The sequence below is a fragment of the Poecilia formosa genome, unplaced genomic scaffold (assembly GCF_000485575.1).
Source record: "Poecilia formosa unplaced genomic scaffold, Poecilia_formosa-5.1.2 Scaffold53, whole genome shotgun sequence".
In the NCBI taxonomy this organism is placed as follows: Eukaryota; Metazoa; Chordata; class Actinopteri; order Cyprinodontiformes; family Poeciliidae; genus Poecilia; species Poecilia formosa.
This window is the reverse complement of record NW_006799992.1, coordinates 2,632,991-2,657,112: the sequence shown is the minus strand read 5'-3', so window position 1 is coordinate 2,657,112 and position 24,122 is coordinate 2,632,991. Positions and strand designations below refer to the sequence as shown.

Genomic DNA, 24,122 nt, shown 5'->3' with positions numbered 1-24,122 from the left:
TAATAATAACAATAACAACAACAATAATAATAATAATAATAATAATAATAATAATAAAATATCAGTTAAAAACAACAAAACAAGCAACCATGGACCCAGAAGACCAGAGACAGGAACAGATTGCTCTAGAACGTGCAAACAAACTGGAAAAATGAAAAAAAAAAAAAAAGTCTGAAAATTACAAATGTTGGTTTAATTTCTTCAAAAATGTAAAATGTACAAATAACGAGAAGTGTAATATCAGTACGATAAAAAATAGTTTTAGTGTGGTAGGTGTCGCCCTTTTAGTTTTGCTACATTGCCGGGGGGTTTTTTGCAATTGAAAACATTTCGAAGCAGCCAAATGTCTCGTTTTTTTTTTTTTTTCATGTAGCTCACTGCAAGTGCACTGCAACATGTGGAGGAGCAAGAGAAAGCTCAAGTCAATCCAGCGATCTGATTTATTCTAGGTAACGTCTTTTGTATTAATTGACTGTTCTCTTCCTTAGGGCATGTCTCCAACTGATCACCGACTGCCCTCCAGCCATCCAGGAGGAACTGGACCTCATCAGTGCTCTCAGTCAACTGGAGGACTTCAGCGTTCGCATTCTCCCGCTGCAAGGTGGTACACAACGCGCTTTTCCATTAAATATCCTGAGAGGCAAACCTGTCTAAAATGTTACTCTTCACCTCCCTAACACATAAACGATAAAACCTGTCTCCCACCATGCATCACCCTTCCGTATGTTTCTCCTTCTTGTCTCCATAGCTAAATATATGGTTGTTTATGGATCAAGTGTTGAGCAAACATCTGCCCGATGGCCTAATTAGGATCAGAGTTTTATGTCTGTATGTGCATCCTCTCTCATATCGTTTCTGAAATGTCTGCTTCAGGTGTAAACCTGACCGATCTGTATTCATCTCTGCACTCGGTCTTGTGGGAACAGTTGCTTCCAGGCATTTCCTCCTGTTAAATAAAGCAGATGAGGCAGAATGGCATATTGTCAGGCTTAAAATTCAGCATTCAAGGTTTACAGCTCTGAATTTTTATAAATTTTCTTTACATGGTTGTTGGTTAAAAACAGGTGAATGAAACCACGGCTCATTGCGCTGGAGGTTTTTACTTCCAGTTTGTGCTATAATTTATGTTCTCTTTGTTTTGCACAACATCTCTTAAGTTCAATGAGGTTCTCATGCACGTCTTATATTCAAGTTTCTCATCACAGCAGGAAATCTAAATCTTAACTGGGTCATTGCATCGCCTTAATTCTTTTCTTTTAGAGACAGTTTGACGAACTTTTATCGCTGCGCACAGGATCACTGTTCTGTTGCATGACCCAGTTCAGCCAATGTTCCCTTACTGGGCTGGTGGCCTCAGGTTTGACTCAAGAGTGCAATACAGAGTTAGTGGATGACTTAATGTCTCCTTTCATACATTTTCATGTTTAAAAAATTGCCCAAATCATCTTTAGTGTGTGATGTAAGAAGGTAAGGAGGTGGAGTGGTGGTGTAAAAGTTTCTAAATTGCTGATATGCTTAAGAGTAAGAAAAAAAGATGGTGTGGATTTGTGAAATAGGATGCAGTGTATCCTATTAACCAGTTGTTAATAGGAGTTACCCAGTTGTTACTCAGCTCATTTTACACCAGCATGTCTTACTTTAATGTTTACCTGAACAAGTTTGGTACTACTTGTATGCATGTGTAGTGAAATAAGTTTCCCTTGGTTGCTGTTAGTACTGAGAGACCACATTACTAGCTTTCTGTTGCCAAAAAATAAAAAATAAAAATAAAAATCTGATAATGGCTTGAATTTTAATTGGACTGCAGCAGGAGGGGTTTGCACAACTGTGTGTATATTTATATTTCAAGCTCACAAAATTAGGCTTAGTGATTAATCGTGATTAATCACAGCGCCAGAGTGTGATTAATCTGATTACTTTTTAATTGATTGACAGGGTTAGGGTGAATATAAATGTACATCACATTTTGATTTTAGATTTTCATTTGAAATTATCTTTGTTTTTCTTCCTTGTTTTGCTGCATCACATCAAATCCTGGAGCTTGTGGTTGTTACATGACTAATTTTTCAAGGGAGGTTGAATAGATTTGCAAGCCACTGCAGATAGTAAAATGACTCATACAGATGAGAAGCAGGATGTGCGTCTGTGGAGCCACTGCTGATGTTTTTTTTTTTTTTCCTTTTCTATTTTTGCAGTCTGTCAACACACAGCTGAATGCTCCAGACCTGTTAACTGACAAAGAGCTCTGCTTTCAGAGAACTGCTCACACTTCTGGACAATTATATAATCAAGAGCAGCAACTGTTCGCTTTTATTGCCAGAGTGATCGTGTTTTTTTTTTCTTTTTTTGTAAATAAACCAAATTCAAGAGGAAATAGTGGAGGTTATCGTATTTGTTTTACAACCAAATGTTGACTTTTTTATTTTATTTTTTTTACATGCGTAAAACAAATACAGTCATAACACTGAAATGGCATGCACCTGCTTTTTTAGGACTGTAAAACTACTGCTACGGTCACCATCATTTTATTTTCCACATCAACTTAGAGACTGGAAGACGGACAAAACGCCTTAGCACAACAAAATTCTAGCGAAGAGAAAACTCAACTTATTGATTTTATTTGACATTAGTGATTGTCTGAACTGCATTTTTACTCCTCAGGGCCAAAGCTGTTTTCCCCACTGTACTCTGGTATCATTTTATTGCACTCTTTCAAGGACACAGTACTTTTTTTTTCCTGCATCTCTCTCACTTCCTCTCTCTTTCTCTCTTTTTCTCACACACACACTAAAAGAATAGCACATTATTATTTTTCTTAAAGTGTACAAGCCGTATCCCTGCTACAATGCTCTGTAGCAGATAAACGCACACAAGTATGAAGCCGAAGCATTTGAACATATGTAATCCATCTCAAGCTTTTTTTTTTTTTTTTCCCTCAGCCTTTCTACAGAGCCTGAGGCAATGCCTCATACAGCCTCTCTCTCTCCAGAATTCCCTCTAGGCCTTGCCCAAAGTGATGCCAACTTTTAAAGATCCTCAGAGGGGAGCAAATAATTCACAGGGCCTTGTTGAGTTTCTAAACTTGACATGTTTCAGTGCAGAGTTGGAGAAATGTGGAAACGGAATTGGGGAATTTGTGCATCGTAAAGTTAGTTTTGTATGGAAAATATTTTCACTAAAAAGAACTTGCAATTTAGGTAGTGAAATCACTGTTGATCTACAGTAAAGTTTAAATAACGTTTTCTCTTTTGTATTATTAATTACTTTAGAACCCTTAACATTATGCGTCTCAACAGTTTTTACTTGTAAAAACAAAAGTCGCAAGATAGATGAGGATTACCTTGCAATTCTTTCATTTTGTGTAGAATACAGAATTACAGGTTTTTAAACTAACTGAGCTTTTTTGTTTATCCTTAGACTTAAAACTTCTGACTCTGCAGGTCAGACTTCAGAAGTAGCAGATATTGGTCAGGAAAAGTCTGATCAGTGCATCTCTTGTTTATGTATGTTTTTGTTTTACTATCAGCTTAAACTTATTTTAATTTGTTCTCTCCTTATTCTAAAGCGACTATGCAGAAAACAGTTAATGCTATTACTGATGACTTAAAATACATTCTCTATAGTTTTTTTTTTTTTTTTTTTTTCCCCATTTACTGTGTTCCACTTTATTTTCCTGACATGTTCATTGCAGCTTCATCGTTCATTTCACACAATTTCCTGTTATTGAATCATCAGCTGATCGTTTCTTTCTCTTCTTTTCGTCCCTCCAGTGCGACTGCGATCAAACCGCTTATCTCTCATCGAAGAGTGCATCGCCCAGTGCTCCACAGCTTACAAACAATCCGCCACGTTGCTCAACCTGGCCTCACTTCTGCGAGTGTCAGGTACATGCAAAGTCACCTCTTTTGCTTTTCGAGCGTGATCGTGCTGAAAAGGGACGGTGGGTAAACTTTAGTGATCAAGACTGTCCTGCTGGCGTTTTGTGTGACGCTGCTTTTAAGATGAAATGAGATACGTACAGCAGAGTCCTATCTAGATGCACAATGATGCATGCATGCATGGGTGCTTTTAGCAAGGTTGCTGACAGTTCTCACACAGCAGAGGAACAAGACGAGTGTTTCAGGTTTCAAGCAAAGGATCGATTCTCAGGCTCACACTCACAACAGCAAAACCCACATTTCAGTTCACACAAACATTATATTGAATGGTCTCTAAATTATTTGGTGCACTTCGACATTTTGCATCTTTGCTTGTCAGACACTGAATCAGTACGAGGCCATTGCGTCTTTATATTAACAATTTCCTCCATCAGAATGACAGTTCAGTTAAACCTTCTTTCTTTACTGGTTTATTTAGCAGAAAGTCTACATTTTATTCCTAGTTTAGCGTGTCTTAGAAGGTGATCTATGACTGTTTTTATCCACTGCCATCCACTAATCACTTCTTCTGAAATTGATTTATTCTCTTACGTTGCTTAAAAATAAACCTTAAACTTTTGTATGTCCACTTGTATGCTGCTTAACTATAGCTGTTTTGTGAAGTTCTCAGCAATTTGCTAGAGAAGAAAAAAAAAATTCCCAAAAACCAAGGGACACAGCAGAGAGGTCAAAGATCAAGCTGTAGAGGAGTTTTAAGCAGGGCTGCAATATCTCAAGCTTTAGACATCTTGCAGAGTTCAATCCGTCATCTAAAACTAAAAACAGTATGGCACAGTTGCAAACCTACTTAGACGAGGTTGTTCACCTGAACTGAAAGGATGAAAAAATACAGAGCATTAAGCAGTGAATTAGCCAGAAAGACCATGGCCACTCTGAAGGAACTGCAGAGATCGACAACTCAGATGGGAGAATACGTTGGAAGAACAGTTTGTCTTTCACGCCACAAATCTTGCATTTGTTCAAGGAGGACAAAAAGCCATTTTTGAGAAAAAAAATAAATAAATAAAATAAGCCCATAAGCTGTGAAAGGAACACAATAAGCATGTGGAAATAGGGGCTCCTGAACAATGAGACCAAAACTAAACTGTCAGGCCTCCTTTTTTAAAACAGAAATTGCTCATGGTGATGGCCGCATCATATCCAGGTAGTCCTAGTAAATAAGCCTTTTAGAAACTGCAGAAGACTTGACTGTTTTTATTTACAATGACATTTGTGGAGAAGTGATTTTGATTCACTTTCAACCTGTGTGTATAAATGCTTAAACCTTTGGAACATTCTACATTTTCTATGTTTTCAGAAAAGCAAAAATTTCTCCTCTATCTCTTTTGGCCTACTTTCATCACCACATATTGACATTTTTCAGTTTTTTTTTTTTTTTGCTGGATTTACTCTCTCCACTGGAGAAATCTTTGCATCAGCATTCATCTTGTAATTCCAATAGGGGAATCCCCTACTTTTAAACTGAATAACTTATGATTTATTTTGAGTTTTCATATGTGGAGATGCATGTTGCACAGCTGTTCCACAGCGACCATATCAACCGGCGGTGCAATCAGTTCGATACATGAGAAGAGGACTGTAGGCTGGCTGCAAATTGGGAAAGTTGATATCAAATCCTCAAAGAAACCTTGAAGTTATCACTGCAACCCTTTCACCCAGGAAGCCTTGATTCTAAGAGGTGAAAAAGTAAACTTTAACTTTAAAGAAGAATCTAAAGGGAAACATGTTTTTTTTTGTTTGTTTTTTTTTAATTTAAGATTGCAGGAACATTTTTTGTTTCAGTACTGCTCCAAAGTTTAATGTTCTCTATATCGGAAATACAAGCTGTCATTCTTTTTGTGTCGCTGCATTTCTCCCTCCAGCTTTCATCTTACTGTCCTTCCAGGGTCTGTGAGTCTGTCCCTCCATCCTCTCCATCCTCAGAGTCTTGCCACCAGCCAAAGGAAACCTGCTAACCGGCCTCGTGGCATTTCTGTGTCTGTACGCCTCACAGTTTGTCAGCAGGAACCTCTCCCTGTGTGGTTTCAGAGGGGGGGGGAAAAGAGGGAGATGAGAGGAGGAATAAACATTTTTTTTAAATAAATAAATGCAGGAGGGAGCCTTTTGAAGGGTTCATAGCTCCAGGGCTTTGTGGTGAATATTTAATGCAGGTATCACCAACACACAAGTTAAAAACACTTTAGAGTTGGGTTTCTGCCTCGACAGAGATGCTCCGTAAATCATTCAGTACGTGAGGTAAAAGAATATATGAAGGGATCAGTAATAATAATTGAAATATTCCTTTTTATTCTGATGTGTTTATTCCTTTTTTTCCCCCCACTGATCCAGATTATCGCTTTGGGAGACTGCCTTTGTATGACATTTCACAACCTTTTGATTACAGCGTTTGATAGGTCCATCAGGGAGAAGTACACATATCGATCAGATTATCAATATGTCTGATTCGGATGAGCTTAAAATAAATACCAAGAGCTGTGTGGATTTAAAAACAGAACAAGATGACGGTTGGTTTGCTCAGACACAAACATTCCTCTATATTGAGGTCCTGACAGTCTTTTGAAGACACCCTCTCACCATTCACCCAGAAGATATTTGACAAATACGTCTCACCCCCTCTCGGTAAACACCACATCTCTAGCCGTCACTCACACTTCACACACACAGGCAGCACAGCCAAAGACCAGCGCGTTTCTTCATGCAGTGTCTGTTCTTTGATCCTCGGAGCACAAGTTTGTTCAGAAGCTGCGTTTCTGTCCGTGTCCCTTTTGATCTCGTTGTCCTCCTCTCCCCCCACTTTTGTTTATAGAGCTGATAGATAAATCAAAGGCTGTCCCGATTCTTCACCCAGTTTCCACCTTTATTAAGATATCGGATTTGTTTTTTTTTGGGGGGGGGGTTCTGTTTAGCGAGACAGCATGCTGACTGACTTTAAGATTTCAAACAGTCTATTTTCAATGAAATGACATGGCAATGACCACATTTACAAAGACATCAAGTAGTATGTGATCTCAGACTTTTCAAGACCATTTTATTGTAACGATTTAATAAGTTTAACTCGGACAATTGTGACCCTTGGAATCAAAAACCCCAGATTTTTGCAAAACATTATATGGAACCACTTTTTCTGATTTCTGTCTTTCAATATGAGAAAAAAGGGCAGATTTAAAACTTGTTCTCTTCAACATATTACTAAGCACTAACGATGGCATTCTGTCCTTTTTGTCTTTTTTTGCCAAAGTGGTGTTGGCTTTCGTCTCCACCTCGAGCATCAACTGTTTCTAAGAGAGGGCAGAAGGCAACAGTTCTCTGTAGACTTGGATATTTGGACAAACTTGCTCTTTCCATATTTTCCTGCCAGGTCCTGGTCCTAAAATAAGAGCCACTAAAGGACACATTACTTGTCCAGATGTGGTGTTGATGGGTTCCTCAGTCTTAGAATCAAATTCTTAGAAAGTTGAATTATTTAATGAAGGACAGAGATAAATCAACTCAAAACGAAAGGGAAATCTCCAAAAAAACACATTTAAGTAGCTTTCACATAAGATTAATTACTGTAACTTCAAATACGTAAGATATAGAATATTGTGAAAAAGTTTGTTCTGCTGAGATGTAATGGAAACCCAGTGACTTGCTTTGATGGCAGCCCAACAATCTGTGAATATGCTTGGATACAACACACTGTGAACAACCGGCTTCTTTAGAAATTCTGTTTTGTGGCGAACTGTCCTGTGTCATTTTTAAAGACCCGCTAAGAATAAAATCTATCAAGGGAATTTACTGTCTATTTCAAACACAATCGTGGATAAGACAGGAAATGTAGAATTTTTTTTCCTCCTAATTTCTTATTAAATCTAAATCTAGGGTTAACGGTAAATGAAGTTTATAACCTTTTTGAGTCAAGTCCTGAAAATTGAAGCTCACAAACTTTTTAATCAGACAAAATGTCAATAAGTTTTAAGAACATTTGAAATCCTCCCTATGTGTTGCATGTCTCAAGCAAAAACTTTTCCTTTGATGTGTTCAGGAGATGACGACAAGAGGCGAAAAGGCCAAGTGCTGACCTTGCTGGCGGAGCAAGCCCTCAAATGTCTGGACTTTAAAGCCTCTTACATCCACTGTCAGGACCTCATGGGTGCAGGTGTGTAGTTAAAAGAACTGTGAGCCAGTGTGCGTAGTTAAGGGGGAAAAAAATGTTTTCTCTGTGCAAGAGGATTATTCATTAAACATTACTTTCAAAGTGATTTCAGTCTGTTTAGTTTGCAAAAAATATCTCAAAGAGAGCTCTTTATAAACATTCAGTCAAATCAATTGAGGTTTTTATAGGTATAATTTATTGTGAGAAGGATGAATTATCTATAAATATGGCAAATGATGTAATGGTTTGCAAGAGTAAAGGAAGCAAATTTCCTCTTGGAATTTGCAAAAACAGAAATCATTGAGCTGTGGTTTAAAGCTCACAGGAATCTCACTGAGCCACATGAATAGTTTTAAAATGGGAGCTAGTTCAACTCTGGGTTATTTTGTGATGCAAATTTTGAAAAAAAATGTTTTTTTTTTCTTTAAAAACAAAAAACAGAGGATTTAGTTGTCTTTACATCTTTATCCAGCTCTTTGCCCCTCACGCTTACATAACATTTACTACCTCATTTTTTTGATTTTCTGTGTTGTTTTATTTTATACCAATTGTTAATTAATGGCTAAGTGACCAAATAATATGTTACTTCTTCTTACTGTTTCTGTCTTTATCACCAGTATATTTTATTGTTTAAGTGCTTAGCCATTTGAAGTAAATGAATAAAAATATATATTTTTAAAATTAACACAGAAAATTATACCTGTACCTCCAAGCTGTTTTTTTTTTTTTTTAAAGAAATCTCAAGTGTGAATGGTACGGAGGACCAAAACCGACATAAGGAATAAAAGAAGAAATATATAAATAGAAAAAGAAATTGAGATATTTTTTCTTGCAGGGACAAGTCATTTTTCACTGGCAATAAAATTAAAAGTTGCTTGATTTATTTTTATGCTCAGGAGGGGGAAAAGACAAACAAGACAAAAAGAACCAAGTATTAGTTTGACCAAATGATAATCTGTTTGGTTCACAGAGAATGTCAATTCTTAGTAGCAGTGAAAACCATCATTTACCGAGGCATAGATTAATTAGAAAAACCGAGTCTTCTTATCCTTCTGACCAACGGGAAAAGAGATGATGAAAACCAATCACACGCTAAGTGTGTGTTTGAAAGCAGAGTGTTTGTATAGTTGTCATTCAAACAGCAACACTTTACCTTGACATAGTTCTCGTAAGAAGCTTTAGTGAGTAACAGACATACATACTATCTTTCAGTTGATTTTCATCCAGGTGAGATTAGTTTTAGACTTAAATAAGTATTTCTGTCCAATTGATGGTTTGTATAGCTGGGTAATTTTTTTTTTCCCCCTATTGTCAGAGATTAATTTATATACTTAATGCTGAATTTGCGTTACATCATAAAAAGTTAATCAAAATTTGAATGAAACTATAATATAGCCACCGTCTTACCTTACTCATTTTTTCTTAACTGTGGCTCTCGTCCTCTTTTCCCTCTTGTGTTTTCTCAGCTTACAGTCCTGCTTGGGAGGTGTGCAGTTTGCTCGGTCAGAGTGAGGGTTACAGAGACCTGGAGGCGCGACAAGAATTGTTAGCCTTTGCTTTGACGCACTGTCCCCCAGACAACATCCACGCCCTCCTTGCTGCCTCCAGTGACTTGCAGACTCAGGTTTGGACAATACGGCCTTTTTCCAAGTAAAAACTAGAATCAATTGCTATTCAGGATGCACAAAATGAGTCTTTTGAGTTTATTCCACAGCTCTTACCATACCTGTAAAAAAGCATTGCAAAAAAACAAAATACTAATTTTCCTTATTGATTTTATATTGCAGTACTTAAATACCCGTCTTGTTAAAAAAATAAATGTAACATACCCCATAACCATAAAGGTGTTTCATCTTTGAAATTTTTTCCTTTCAAAAGTTTTTTTTTTTTTTACAACTGCCTTTCTGAATTGTTTGTCCTGATTCTATTTTTAGGTTTGTAAGGAAAAGTGCATGCTCGGTTAGCTTCAGGATAGACACCTGTCTGGGCCGTTCAACAGCCTTCACACTCCCAAGAAAGTCTTTCATTGCTGAAGCTGAAAGTACAGATCTGTACACTTCAAAACTTCTCCTGTTACTTCAGCCAACAGTCACAACGTTGCACAGCAGTGACCCAGTTACATCGGCAGCCATATATTCTCATATTGTCACGTTGACTTGACTATATTTGACAGATGATGCCTATGTTTTCTTTCTCTGTGCTCCTTTCATCCAGCCAGACGTTAGTCAGTGTGTCAGCTGTCCATAGGATCTTGTTCAAAGCTTGGCAGATGTTTCTGCATATGCAAATCAGATCCAGTGTTTCTCCTCTTCACTTTTACTAATAGTTTGACTTCTGATGAACAATTGCATGCATTTACATTCAGAAGGAGCAATTTTAGAAAAACACTTTTCCTCCTGAAACGTGTGTCTGGTTCACATAGATATTGCATTTTCTCTTTTTTCACACGTATTTCACAGATGAGTGATATAGGAGCGAAGGCTGTACGATATAATGGACAAAGGATTAAGCTGTGTGCTGAACAGGAGAGCTGACTCTAATGAAAAGTGTGGTTATGGTGTGGCCCTACTCCCGAACCTACGTGAACACATTAATACGGCATTTGTCTAGTTGATCATAATTTATCCTCCTTTAACAAGTGCAGCACATGTCTTTCCAAAGACGGGAATCAAGGAACACGTTAGACATTTTATTTTTTTTCCGCAAAAAAAAGAATTCTAACATTTCTTTTTTATGATACTCCTTTTCCTCACTGCAACTCAGAAATTGAGATGACAACCAGAATGTTATCATATATATACAAAGACAATAAAACCGTGTAACGTTAACTTCACGTTTCTTCAATAATTGACTTCTGTTACTTGTTTGTCCTGCAGTTGTTGTACCAGGCTGTTAATTATCAAATGAAGCCTGCCAATACAGAGAGTGGACAGGAAGTAGCTAAGGCCGACTATCTCAAGGTTTGTGTCTTTTATTCATTTAATGTGCTTTGCCTTACGTGATTATATGATCCTTGTCTAAGCTGGTTGCCTGAGTATACCCAGGCAGGCTATACCTTAAACCTTTGGTTCTGTTTATGTGTTTCCCTACTGCTCCATATTTGATGACTTGTAAACTTAATGCTAAGGTCTGCTCAGTTCCCTTGGTTAATTTATGCCCTTTCTTCTTCTCTTCATCACTCCCTGCTTTATGATGCAGGGAGTGGGTGTTAATGTTTCATGACTTGAACTGCTTTTTGTGTGTGTGGGAGCTCATCTGAAGCTGCCTGTTGTCATTTTATTGTTATATTAATGCCACCAGATCTCACTTGTGTATATTTAAGACCTCTAGATGTCTGTTTGCGTTATTACATCTGTGTCTGTATGTATTTGTTTTCTCTTGTTTTTCAATTCCTTGACTCGCAATCCCTTGCCAAATTAAATATGGAGGAAGGATGCAAAATAATTTGGATCCAGCCCACTTGCAGTGTAAGTGGGGTTTTGAGAACATGTGGGCATGACATGGAAATGCGAAACCTGACATACAATTTGGCTGCATAGTTACAAACACCATTCAATTTGAAAAGAACAACATCTTCTTTTAAAGAGGTGTCTTTGTTGCGTTATTTTACATTCAGGATAGTTCAGAGTAGAGCTTTACTTTTCAATAATGCTGAAAATTTCCATTTCCAAAACAACCTGACCACATGTGAAGATGACATTGACAGGCTGTAAGTGTTTTTGCAATAAGTGGCAATATGTCTTTTACATCGTTGTGGAGGAATTTCAGGTTGTTTAATTCAACCGTGTCAGACAGTGTTGGAGAATAAATAGCCTGTTAAAGGTCATGACATTCAGGAACTGGACATGTGTTGATTTTGAAATGTTTTATCTGACTTTATGTTGTCAGATATATTCTGTCTATTAATCAGTTTGGCCTGGGACATTTCTATTTTTATGCCATTTTTCTTTCAGTTTTTCACTTAATTCCACCTCCCATCTTAACAACATGTGACTAAAATCTCAACCTGCTGTGATTTTAGGTGTTGTTGCAATCAGTAACATTATGTAAAAAAAAAAAAAAAAAAAAAAAAAAAAAATCTTGTTCTCTCATGCAGGGTCATTCTTACTTAAGTCCTTCACATTGCATTCATTACACTGTTAAATCTTTGAAACATCTTTGGTTTCTCTTGTCGCTTCTTGGCTGCAGGCTGGCACATCTAGAGACCTCCTTCATAGGACTACAGCAAAGACCATGGAAGTGTTGACCACCACTGGACTGACAACCAAGGCAGTGCTGACAGCAGTCAGCGACCACCGTTGGGTGAAGGAGTCACTTAATTACCTCCGTCCACTGCAGGTACACACACATTACTAACCTAATGGGCCTGTATCATGAACAGTTTGGAGGTAAAGAAACACCATCGGTGTGAGGAACATGGAGAGTTATTTGATTCCTGAGGTTTCTCTCCTCTCTCCCACTTATTCTATGTTCATTAAAAACACCAAAAACCAAAGTCCATCTGTTGCATAATTAAGTGAAGCTCCTAAATATTTTATCATCTTGTGGTTAGTGGGCTGATAGGTGGTCACCCAGGTGGAGCACGATGCCATCTTTCTGGGTGGCTGGGGGAGTATGGTCCCCACATGGCCACTGGTTTCTTAAGAAAGAGAATATGCAAGGATATGAGCTTTGACAGAGCGAGATGACTGTGCTGTGGGCATGTGGTAAAAGTTTAATCATGTTTTGATGGCTCCTCAGGGTCGTGGATCTGGAGCCACCAACCAGGAAGGGGTGGATGAAAACTCCAACCTGGAGCACCAGGGCTGCAGTGCCTTTTATCAGGAGCTCATTGAGGATCCCTATGTAGACCCGGTGAGTGGCTTGGACCTGTATTTGCCATGGACCATTATTTTCTGCTGCGGGCCGTCTTCTTAAATTGTAAAAAAAGGCCTGAGTAGACTCCTAACTGAGGGTGTTTAATTTGATTTTTCCCTCTCCTCATGACTTATACATTCCTTCACAAAACTGTGTCAAGACAAAATGAATATTGATTTCAGTCTAAGTAATTATAATGCCAAAAGCACTTTAGAAGCACTAACATCAGGGAAGCAGCATTTTTTTAAGATGGGTATTATGTTAGTCAGCAAAATCCAAGATGACTTGAAAATAAAAAAGCTGAAATACACTGCATATATTAACCAGAAGAGGAAAAGTGAGTGGGAGAAAATCCATAAGAACAGAATGTTGAAATAAGGATTTATGTAGCAGAAAAGTGCCGGAGTAAAAAGTAAAAAAAAAAAGAATAGATTGACATTTATACTTAGAAAACAGTCGCCTTGGGTCATCTCTGTGCTTTTTACTCTCAAGACACAAATCATATGGATATGTAAAGGAGTGGACATAAGGCGAAACAGCAAAGGCCGATACATCTCCTCTCATGACACTTTAATAGGCCTCTCCAAATCCCTTCTTTCACTTCATCTCCACCGTTGATCCATCTTCCATCATCCATCTAACAATAATTGCTCCCTGCATCCATCTCTCTGTGCCTGATCAATAGGGTCATTTTTTTTTTTTTTTTTACATACAAGTTGCATTGGAGGATAAAAGAGATGAGGAAGAGGCTGATTGAAGGAGAAAGAGACAAATGCACCGAGACAGAAAGATGAATGGAGTGTTAAAGACAGACGGGGAAACGTTCAGTGTCGAAGCAGTGGCTCTGAGGCAAGTGGGAGGAGGAACTTCATTGTTCACAACTGAGACACTTGAGAAACAACTTGCCACACAGCAATCCTATAAAGATATCATAAGGCCTCTTGGTTGGAAATCTTTGTTTGGCTCCAACATTCATTTGTCTACTTCCATCTCTCATCTGTCTTAACTCCATGTGAATGAAGATGCTCAGTCATCTTAATCACATCTCTCTATTTTTTTTATCTTATTTTCTAGTCTACCCATCTGCAAGAATGTACTTGCTATAACCCTAAGTACTTCATCACTCTCTCCTCTTCTGTCTCTTAGAGTCAAGATGTTTACTCATCCTACAAAGAAATGCCGCAGGAAAACTTTGCTGAGGTTTTGCTGAGGACGGGGAAGTTAGCTGAGGCTAAAACAGAAGGAAAAACCTTGTTTCCTGCGACAGAAGGTAAGCATGAAGGAACACTTAGTGACGGAGATAAAAAAAGGTGAAACTGCTGATTTTGTTGTGATAAACTTGTTTGACCATTAACTCTTTCCATTTTCATGTAATTTCTTCCTTAGTCTAGAATGTCTGTATCTGATTAGTGACATCATTCTTGTTTATCCTGCCCAGCAGTTCTTCATTCTGAATTTAAAGATCTTTATATTTTTATATGTGCATATTTATGCTTTCTTTATCTAATTAAGACGACATTCAACTTTGAATTGTGTAATGGCAAGGAGATTTTGAAGATAACTTTGTCCTGTTTACTCAGATTTTCTCATAATTTAAGTTGAAAAAAGCTGCTAAAGCCAACATAGCCCTTTGTGGAAAGCATTTGCCCCCGGGTTGTGGAAACACCATCATTCAAAGTAATTATTCAGTTGTTGCCGATAACTGACACCAAGTCTTAAAAATTGCCCTGTAGGACTTTCTGGCCTCTTAATCATCTTTTGTTATAACTCAGCCTCATTAGAGGATTTTAGAGTATGAACAGCCTACTTCAGACTTTGACTGTCCTTCCTTTTATTTTTGTTTTTGAAGTTTTCAGAGATTTTTTTTTTCCGTCTCTGAACTCTCAGTTTGCAAATTTACGGTTCTTTGAGTGCCATATTTTGACACACATCCATCTATATTTCTTTCCACTCACAGTTAAGAATACTTTGAATCTCTATACCCAAGAGGTATGAATAACTCTTGGCTCAGCTATAGCTTAAGGTACTTTTCATGAATCTTGATGAGCTTAAATTTAAATCACATTGGTCCTAAATAGATCCTAAGCGCAACTTTGTGACATTTGCAGAATCTCTGGTTTTGAGAAGAAGATTTGTAGCTTGTGGGTAAACTGAGGCAGTATTGTTTAACTTGGACCATTTCTCAGTGCTTTGTCTCACAACTGAAGCGGTGTCATTTGCCAAGAGTACAGTGTTGTCAACCCCTTTTCCTCACACCCTGCCCTCCCTCACCTCATCCGTCTTGGCCACAGAGCCCATGTGTATCGGAGCTGGGAATAACATGGGAAGAATAGCCTCGTTCTGCTAATTAATGTATCCTCACGCGTCCCACGGCAACGGTAATTAATGACGGATCACTGCAGTGGTACCAGGGAGATAGCATCATGTCAAAACATCAAGGCCACGCCGTATGATGGATCACAGCTGCTCAACAAAATCAATGCAACAACAAAAGTAGAGAGCAAACATGTGTGTGTGTGTGCGCATAGCCATCTCTGGCCAAAGAGCATCGGTGCATTGGTATGCATCCACATATCTACCTTGCGCACACACAAACTTCCCCGTAACCAAACTAAGGCTCTCTTATGGTTGCCTCTGCCATTCATATGCGTATCTGCCTCCCTAAAAGTCACCTTCCCTTCGGAGTTGCTTGCGAAGCGCGACGTGTTGTGAAAGAGAAAAGCCACTCCGGACGCCGTCGTCCCCCGATAACAAGCTTCGATTAATGACTGGCGTATCTGTCCGCCGCGCCGGCTGTCCTTAAAAGCAGACTAGGATGTGGCCTTTAAGAAAATAAATACACTGATTTTCCACCTGACCCCTGATAAGGTGGAGGTAATTAATGATGACAAGGGTGAACATTGACTCAGCGGCATTGAGGTGCCAGCGCAAGTGCTTAACGTGAACAGACACAAAGATGCACAGTTTACATTGAACTACACTCTGAGCATTATGTGCTGCCACCGACTGGCCCTAATCACTTGTTTTTCCGCAATACGTGCCGCCATCCTGCTACCCATGTGCCACATTTAGCTGATGTAGAAATCCAAATTGATGTGTGCAACAAACTAGCCTTGTCGTATGCCCGCTTTCCTCCATGAGGTCTCTTTATCAGTGTCCCCCTTCATCTCGCTCTAAAGCAGAAATATCTCCTGCTTTAAAGTCAGGGCTATCTACTTTGGGAGAGTGTGTGTGTGTTTAAGTGCGTGTACGTGTTTACCCCTCTGGTAATTCCTGTCCCGATGGTATCTGTAACTTTAGAGAGGCGTGTAATCAGCTCATTCTGAGGTGTAGCTCATTGAAACCCAGGGGGTAGGAGAGGAGGGAAGAGAAAAAAAAGAGTTAAGGGTGGAGGTGGGCTCACTTCCTAAGAGAGCTGTTATGGCTCTTTAAACTTCCTCCACCCCTGCTCACACACAGAGAAGTTTCAGCTGAACATATCAGCCATTGGATGCTTCTGTATGGGTGCACAGTGGTGTGCATTTTGTTCTTCAGAGCATGTGTCTTCCTTTACCCCTAAACCTGTCTCTCAGCCAGTGTCCATGCTCTGCTTTCTTCTGTCTGTTCCAGTTAGTCTGCTGCTCTTATCACGAGCACAGGCCTCTTCTTCTTTGTGGACTACAAAGTGATTTTGTCTGCTTCCCTCTGCTCACTCCCACCGTTTTCTGTGTGTTGGTGCGATTCAGTTAGTGAGTGATTAATTAAGTGTATTTGTGTGCTCAGAGTGGGTTGGGTTCATCTGCAGTGGTAAACCTGAAAAGTGTGTGTGATGTGTTTGTTTACTTTCTGATTTCGTCTTTGTCTTTTAGCCAGGCAGTGCACAAAAAACGAGTCAGTCTTTGTTTTCATTTTGACTTTGTAGAGCTGATAAATCCCATTTGCCAGGACTCGTTTGTACCGTTATGTACATTTAAGTGTTTCACTTCTAATTGAGCACCGGTTTTGTTGAGATCCTAATGAATGCAATCAGTCAGTATTTGAATTGTCTTATTGAGGGTTCGGTGCAGTAACCTTTTGACCAAAAAAAGACTTCTGATCAACCTAATTCTGTAAAGATTTTAAACCCTAACCCTTATAAAATCTGATTTAATTATAAAAAATTTGAACATATGCATCATAAAAGGACCCTTTACCCTTTACGGATTCCTTTTGTTTTTTTGTTTGTTTTTCTTCATGTTTTAAAGTTTCAAATTATTAGAAAGAAGACAATAGATTACCCAACTATGTAATGTGTATTTGCTTCAATTTCATATCTTCTAAAATTTTTAGAAAGCATTCATCCCCTCATATCTGGTCTAAAACAAAGACGGCATTCGAGAAAATGAGCACCATCCCAAAAGTCGAATGAAGTGTCCTTAGTGTGATGTGTTGAAGCCATTAATGGTTAAATCCAATAGTGATACAGTGGAATGACAGGCCATTCCAGCCTGGCAACCTTCCAGTGTGGCTGAATTACAACCTTGCAAAAATGAGTTGGTCAAATTTTCCGCAGTGATGTAAAAATTCATTGCCAGTTATTTCAAGTGCATAATTAGCACAATCAGCTACGTTTTAGGGGAAGTAGGGCAGTTCAGAAGGAGAGAGGAGAGAATCCAAAATTTGACCAAAATGTTAAGGATGTTTCATATTTGCACTACAAGCCTTCCCCCCTTTTTTTTTTTTCTTTTTTTTTTGAAGGGCTAAGTTAGCGGTTCATTTAAAGTCTTTTCTTCTCCTTCTTTCCTTTCATCCCTCCATTCTATTCAGTTTTGCTGCAGCTGGCCAATGATGCATTTCCCAGAGACATGATGCTGGCTCTGTCCTACTTACTGGCCCTGCCTCAGGTATGCGCACACGGTCACACACATTACCTAGTGGCAATGGACATGCTTTTCTCTTTCAGTGCATTTGTACTTTTAACATTTCTGTGTTACCCATAAAGTGCATCCAAAGTAACAAACAGATCTTAATCAATAAAAACTAACATGAAATACAGAGACATGGTGCATGTTTGTGGCTTGCAAGTGTTTTATACTCTTGATTTTTTTTTTTTTGTGGTTTTGTTGCATTACATCCACAAACTTCAGCACTTTTTGTTGAAATATACCAACATGATGTAGCATACTGCTGAAAAATACATGATTTTTGAAGGTTTTTATTTTACATTAAAGCCTGTTACCAGTGTTGTACATATGTAATTTCCCTCATTGTGGCCCAAGTGTATCTTTACCAGCTTTGCAGATATAGAGGCCACAAGTTTTAATGCAATTTGGCTCAATTTGATTTAGCTATAGCTGCTTCTAAAAGATGAAAAACTTGTTTGGAAGAGAGTTCAGTGGTACTGTCATGTGTGAGGTATTTTAAAAGTGGGAATCAGATTATGGGACTAAATTTGATAATTTTTCTATACATTTTACAGTGAGGCTGGTAAAAATACCAAATGTTTTGACAGTTTTTTCCTTCTAACATATAGTCTCTAATACATGCAGGTGTTGGATGCCAACAAGTGTTTTGAGAAGCAGTGCCACTCTGCTCTGTCACTCCAGCTGGCTGCTTACTACTACTCCCTGCAGATCTACTCCCGCCTCGTGCCCTGCTTCAAGGACAAAAACCACACTCTCTATCAGGTTTGCATGTTCAGACGATGTTCAACGAACGGTGATAAAAGATGTTGGTATGTTAATCATTTAATGCCAGTAGCTGTATCAAAGTGAAAAAAGTCTTACATCGTCTTAATGTTTTAATGAGGGTTCCTTTCTTGTCAAAATGCCGTAGTTCTAAAACACTTGGTCCTTTTAAAGTATAAACACTAAAGTTCATTTTGATTTTGCAAACATAGTGGTGGAGAGCCCTGGCTTAAAATATGGAGCTTGGAAAAAGGATGGATCTATGACTGATGGCTAGAGAGATGGATGGGTGGTGACTGTATAGCTAGATGGGTGGATAAATGATCAATGAATGGATGACTGAATAACTAAAGAGAAAAATCGATTAACAAATGAATTGATGGATTAATAGCAGGTGTGCTGACTTGATGGATGGCTGAAAAAACAAACGCATGTACAAATGAGAGAATGGATGGTTGTGATGGCTGGCAGAGAGACGGGTGGATGGACAAATGGATGGATATGTGGCTCGGGGATGAAAACCTAGTGGGATCAGATGGGTAGTTGGATGCATCGATGACTAGATGAATAAATACATAGACTGATAGATGGAGTGAATGGTTGGATGAATGGTCCATCCATACATCCAGATGCATCCATGGACCAATCGATGGATGACTGAAAAGCCAGTGGAAGAAGTGGATGGATAACTAAAAACACAGATGGATGAATAACAAGAGGGATGATTTGATGGTTACAGGGACAACTAAGTTAGCTGTCAACTAAATCACAGCTAATGTTGCCCAAATAAGGCTTATCTTAAACAAGCATGTGAATTTCTCTTGTTGTGCTTCAAAGTATGCCCAGGAAAGGTCCTTTTAAACCAGTGTCATGTACTTTTAGCTATGTCGGTATGTAGTGTGATGAAGGACGGCTATGACGTCAGAACGCTTTCTCCTAAAATAGGAACATAGCACTAAACTGGAGCCTCTTGGTTCTGCCTGTAAAAGCGTGTCATCCACTAATTTCCGTTTTATTTAGATTTTTTTCTAAATTTGTTTTGTTTGTTATTGTTGGGACAAAATAGTTTTATTTTAATTGGGAAATTCAGGAAAAAAAAAGATAAATTTCTTTGATTGTTAGACATTATCTTTAAGATGAAACTTGAATAAGTCAAGACTGACTGAGATACAAATACGACAGACGAGGAAAGGCGAGGACAGAAGAGTAGCACTTGAGTTGTTAGGGGTTGATTGGCACAGAATAAAGGAAGAAATGGCTCTGACCTTTTTCTTGAGTGGTCTGTGGCTCTCATGGGTTTTAGTTCAGGTAGGAAGAGGGAGGTAAAATGTAGAAATAAAAGACAGAGAAAATAGAGAGAAGAAGGAAAGAGGCCAGCAGAAAAAGTGGATAAGTGTGTCCCAGTTGACATTCAAGGTCAGCACTGTGCACAGAAATGTACACTTGCACATCCCTACCCACACAAAGACACTGGCAGCCAGTGCTGCACACACACTTTCACTTTGATGCACACAGTCTTTCCCGCGTCTTAATGGCAGTAATCACTCCTCAAACTCCTGCCTCAAGTAAAGTTCAAGCCCATTAACTTAAAATATATATACAGCCTTTCTCCTTTTCCCTTCTCTGTAGTAGCTGCACTTTCAAATTTTATCTCTTTCCTTCCGTTTTGTTTGCCATCCGCTTCCTTTTTTGTTGCTTTGGTGTGAACAAGCTTGAGTGCTTGTTCTCATTTTGTTTGAGATCTTGCTGTCCCTCAACTGTTATTGATGAGGTTACGGCAACTCTGTTTCAGCGTTTTCACCCAGTTTTGTGCTGTTTTTGTGCCTCACAAGTATGTGTTCTCTGCACTAGGTATTACCTTGTCTGAAAAATGCTTTAAAACATTGTAACTGCATAAGAACTATTAAATGGATTGCAGTTAGTCCTACACTTATTCATATCTGTGGCAAATTTTTATTAATCATTGTTGTTTTTCAACCAAGCACTGCATATGATATGAAATGATATACAATATGATAATCTCTGAAAAGATAATAAAATAATGCTAAAAGATTAGCTATATCATTCACATTGTATTTAAGAATGGCATGTCAGAAATCTTTTGTATTTATTTAAAAAACTTTTTGTCACATTTTCTTTGATTACTGAACAGGTTTTTCCATGTTTCCACTGATATTTCTCTGACATATCATTGGTGATGAGCTGCAGGCTTTAGTGGTTTAAAGAACTTCTTCCCATCACTCTCATTTTTAGCACCATGTACTCATTCTTTCTGATGGTTGAACTAGTCAAAAAAGGGGTATAATATATATTCCAGTCAGAAGAGATGTTGCTTTAATTAAAAGATTGCATCTAAAATAAATCTGCCAGAGTTAACTCTGGCAAAGTTAACTCTACCAGAGTTAACTTTAGATGTAATAGCGACATTATACCTGATGTACTTGTGTAATTAAAGACTCAATGTGTACGAATTTATTAGTGTGACCATGTTTTTGTTAAATTAGGTGTTAGATATGAAAACAATATTGTTACAGACTGAAGGTATTGACGTCGAATCAGTAGTTGCTTCCTGTAGCACTAATGTCATTCCAAAATATATTTTCTTTGTTTTATCTGCTATTAAAATTAGTTTGATCCCAAACATTTAAGTGTGACAAAAAAAAAAAAAAAATCATAAGTCTGTAAAGAAACGAGCATTTTTTCTTGTTCTTGTTGCTTTGGGGCTTATTAAGGAATTTTTCTACCTAGATATCACAAAAGTTCTTTTGACACAAAAATGTTTGTAACAAGGAAAAAGCTGGTGTGTTTCCTTGTACATCCCACGCTTCTTTCTTCTAAATGTTACTGTAAACAGTTTCTGATTTTAGTACCACATAGCTATATATTTTCTTTGACCCTATCTCACCATCATAAAAAGCAAAACAAAGAAAATATCTCAAGTATATGTTTGTGAAAACATCCTGGAGAACATCCAGTTTTCTGCCCTGGACACATTTATGAAAAACAAAAACAAACAAACAAAAAAAAAAAGAAATAAAACAATGTGGCTGGTTGCTTTTATTAAAAGAAAAAAATAATTTGAAGGTAGAAGGAATGGAAGGGATGCAGCTCTTTTGTTGATGTAAAAAATGGAGGCTAACACAGGGAACCACTAATGCAAAACAAAAATGATAATTGATTCAGTGCATCCAGCCAGTAAAAACACAGAACAGTGTCCTATTAAACAAGCATTGGGCAGACACCTTTAAGCTTGAAAAATTGTCAATAGTTTTCATGGTGCCTCTTTTTGATTATGTTGCATTTTTGTATTGAGCACTTCTTCACTTCTTTGTTCAGTAACTTTTTTTGTCCCCTACCATCCTGCATGACTTGTCAGTCTTAGTCCTCTCTTCACAATACCATCTAAGCAGTACATGCCTTACACATTGTACTGTTCTTCTCAGATGCTCTCTTGCTTTCTGTTATCTTTAAAGTGTCATGCATTTTACATTCTGTGATATTTAATTTCAGATAAGTATGGCAGGGTGTATCTATGTTTTATGCACTCTCTGCTTTGCATTGCAAATTGGGTTAGCAGAAGAGAAAATGTGTCGCGTACCCAAATGTTTTCTGATACATGGATGGCCATGAAACATCTGTGTGCATGCTTTTGGATGTTTGTAGTGTCTAAGCTTTTCCTGCAGGCTAACATTTTGGTGTTGATTTCAGTCTAAGATCTGTTTTCCTGAGACAGCGACTGATGGATGTCTGTTTTTGTGTGTTGCGGTGTGTCAAGCTGTCTCTGAGTGTTTCCCACTCTCTTGTTGAGGAGCAGTAACACTGTGTGAATGACTCCTGTGCCTTTTCAATTCTCCAGTGTCTATCGCATAATTTCATACCCAGTCAATAAGACACCAAACACTCAAGCTACTGAAATCATCTATTTGCAAATAGAAATAGAGAGCCTCTGCGGATTTACTCGAGGTGTGTTTTTAAAGCTTCATTGAGCAGCATGTTTTCATAGCATTCTGCTGATATATTAAAGTGATTTTCAAACTGAAGCCCCCAGAAAAGAAAGAATATTGAAAGCTAGAGTGAAGAATGCACTCATTTAAGATGAATTTTCAGTTTTAAATTGTGTATAGTAGCTACATGCGATTACAGAGAATCCACTTTACATGCAGTAACAACACAATAGAGACTTAACGTGCATGCATATTTATGATAAATGCTATAGCAAAATGCTTTCTCATTTTTAGTGAACATCAATATCCTGCACCACTATCATTTCAGAATTAAGAAAATCAGTCATTCACACTTTTCACTGCAATTGTAACCCTCTTCCTGGAGATCGTGTCTCAACCAGCTTTGTACATCTACAGACACATTTTTTTTAAACTCTTATTCATTTTTGTAACATTGCACAAACTCAGTCAAACTGGAAGGACATATGTGAACATCAATCCTCAAGCCTTGTCACAGGTTCTTAATTAGATTTTGCCTTGTGTTTGTTCTACCTTTTGACTTTAGCTAGTTCCCTTTTTCTGCTGGAGAACAGCCAGCTCACATCATCACGCTGCCACAGCCATGTTTCACTGTTGGGTTGATGTCTCCACATTGTTACTGTTTCTCCACACTTTGTCATCCGGATTAATTCTAAAAAGTACAACTTTTGATTTCCTCTTCAAAAAGGCACAAGCCATTTCTGGTTTACAGCTGTTTTATCGTACTTTCAATAAAAGCCATATCTCTGAGGGCATGGTCAGTAGTTGTCTTATCAACAGATCCTCCCACATGAACTATGAATCTTTGCAGCTACTCTAGAGTTCTTGGCTTCTTTGACAAATGCTCTCTGCCCCTCATGGGCTGCAAGTTTAGGAGGACGTGCATGTTGTCGATCGGAAGGATTTCCATTGTGCCATTTTTCTACTTTCAGATGATGGATTGAATTAAGCTGTCAGATGCATAGAGCTTGGGATCTTATCTTGTAACATAATCCTCCTGTCAATATGCCCGAAACCTTCTTCTTGACATGTCTGCTGTGTTCCTTCATCTTCATAATACTGTTAATAATAATCTTATGCCTTCACAGGCCAGATGGATTTATACTTTGATAAAATTGCACACAGGCAAACTCTGTTTACAAATTTTGAGTTTTTGAAGGTGATTGTTTGCACCGGATGGTACTTCGAGGTAAAAATTAATTAAAATAAAACAGCTGAATATGAACTTGCACCATACTGTATTGCAATATATTGAAATTTGTCATTGTAACTTGACAAAAATATGGAAGAATTTACAAGGGAGTAAAACTTTTGCAAATCCGTTAACTCCAAAAACTTGCTAAGCACAGGAAAAATGTTCTGTTGATACATTTCCAAGCTATCCAGAAAGCATCAGTGTCAGTAAGACCGTAATGTACTGCTTCTAACACAGTTGGCTGAATTTAATTTAGTCTGTCAATGACCTGGTCACGCTGAGAAATTTTGAGAAAGCTTTGTCGATTTTCCCTGGCTCTGTCTTTGTATGGACTGTTAGATATGTTTCACGGTCAAGAACCTCTCTGTA

At 38.1% G+C, this 24,122-nt stretch overlaps 1 protein-coding gene across 1 annotated transcript in view; it reads left to right on the top strand.

The window, feature by feature from the left end:
- The window catches only part of nbas (NBAS subunit of NRZ tethering complex), a 185,490-nt gene that overhangs the window by 61,832 nt on the left and 99,536 nt on the right, over positions 1-24,122 (top strand). Inside the window, exons 32-41 of the mRNA XM_007552995.2 lie at positions 489-601; positions 3,771-3,884; positions 7,963-8,076; positions 9,540-9,697; positions 10,950-11,033; positions 12,262-12,411; positions 12,814-12,927; positions 14,077-14,200; positions 17,716-17,792; positions 18,438-18,575. Of these exons, the coding sequence (XP_007553057.1) occupies positions 489-601; positions 3,771-3,884; positions 7,963-8,076; positions 9,540-9,697; positions 10,950-11,033; positions 12,262-12,411; positions 12,814-12,927; positions 14,077-14,200; positions 17,716-17,792; positions 18,438-18,575 (1,186 nt within the window). The remainder of the gene's footprint in view (positions 1-488; positions 602-3,770; positions 3,885-7,962; positions 8,077-9,539; positions 9,698-10,949; positions 11,034-12,261; positions 12,412-12,813; positions 12,928-14,076; positions 14,201-17,715; positions 17,793-18,437; positions 18,576-24,122) is intronic.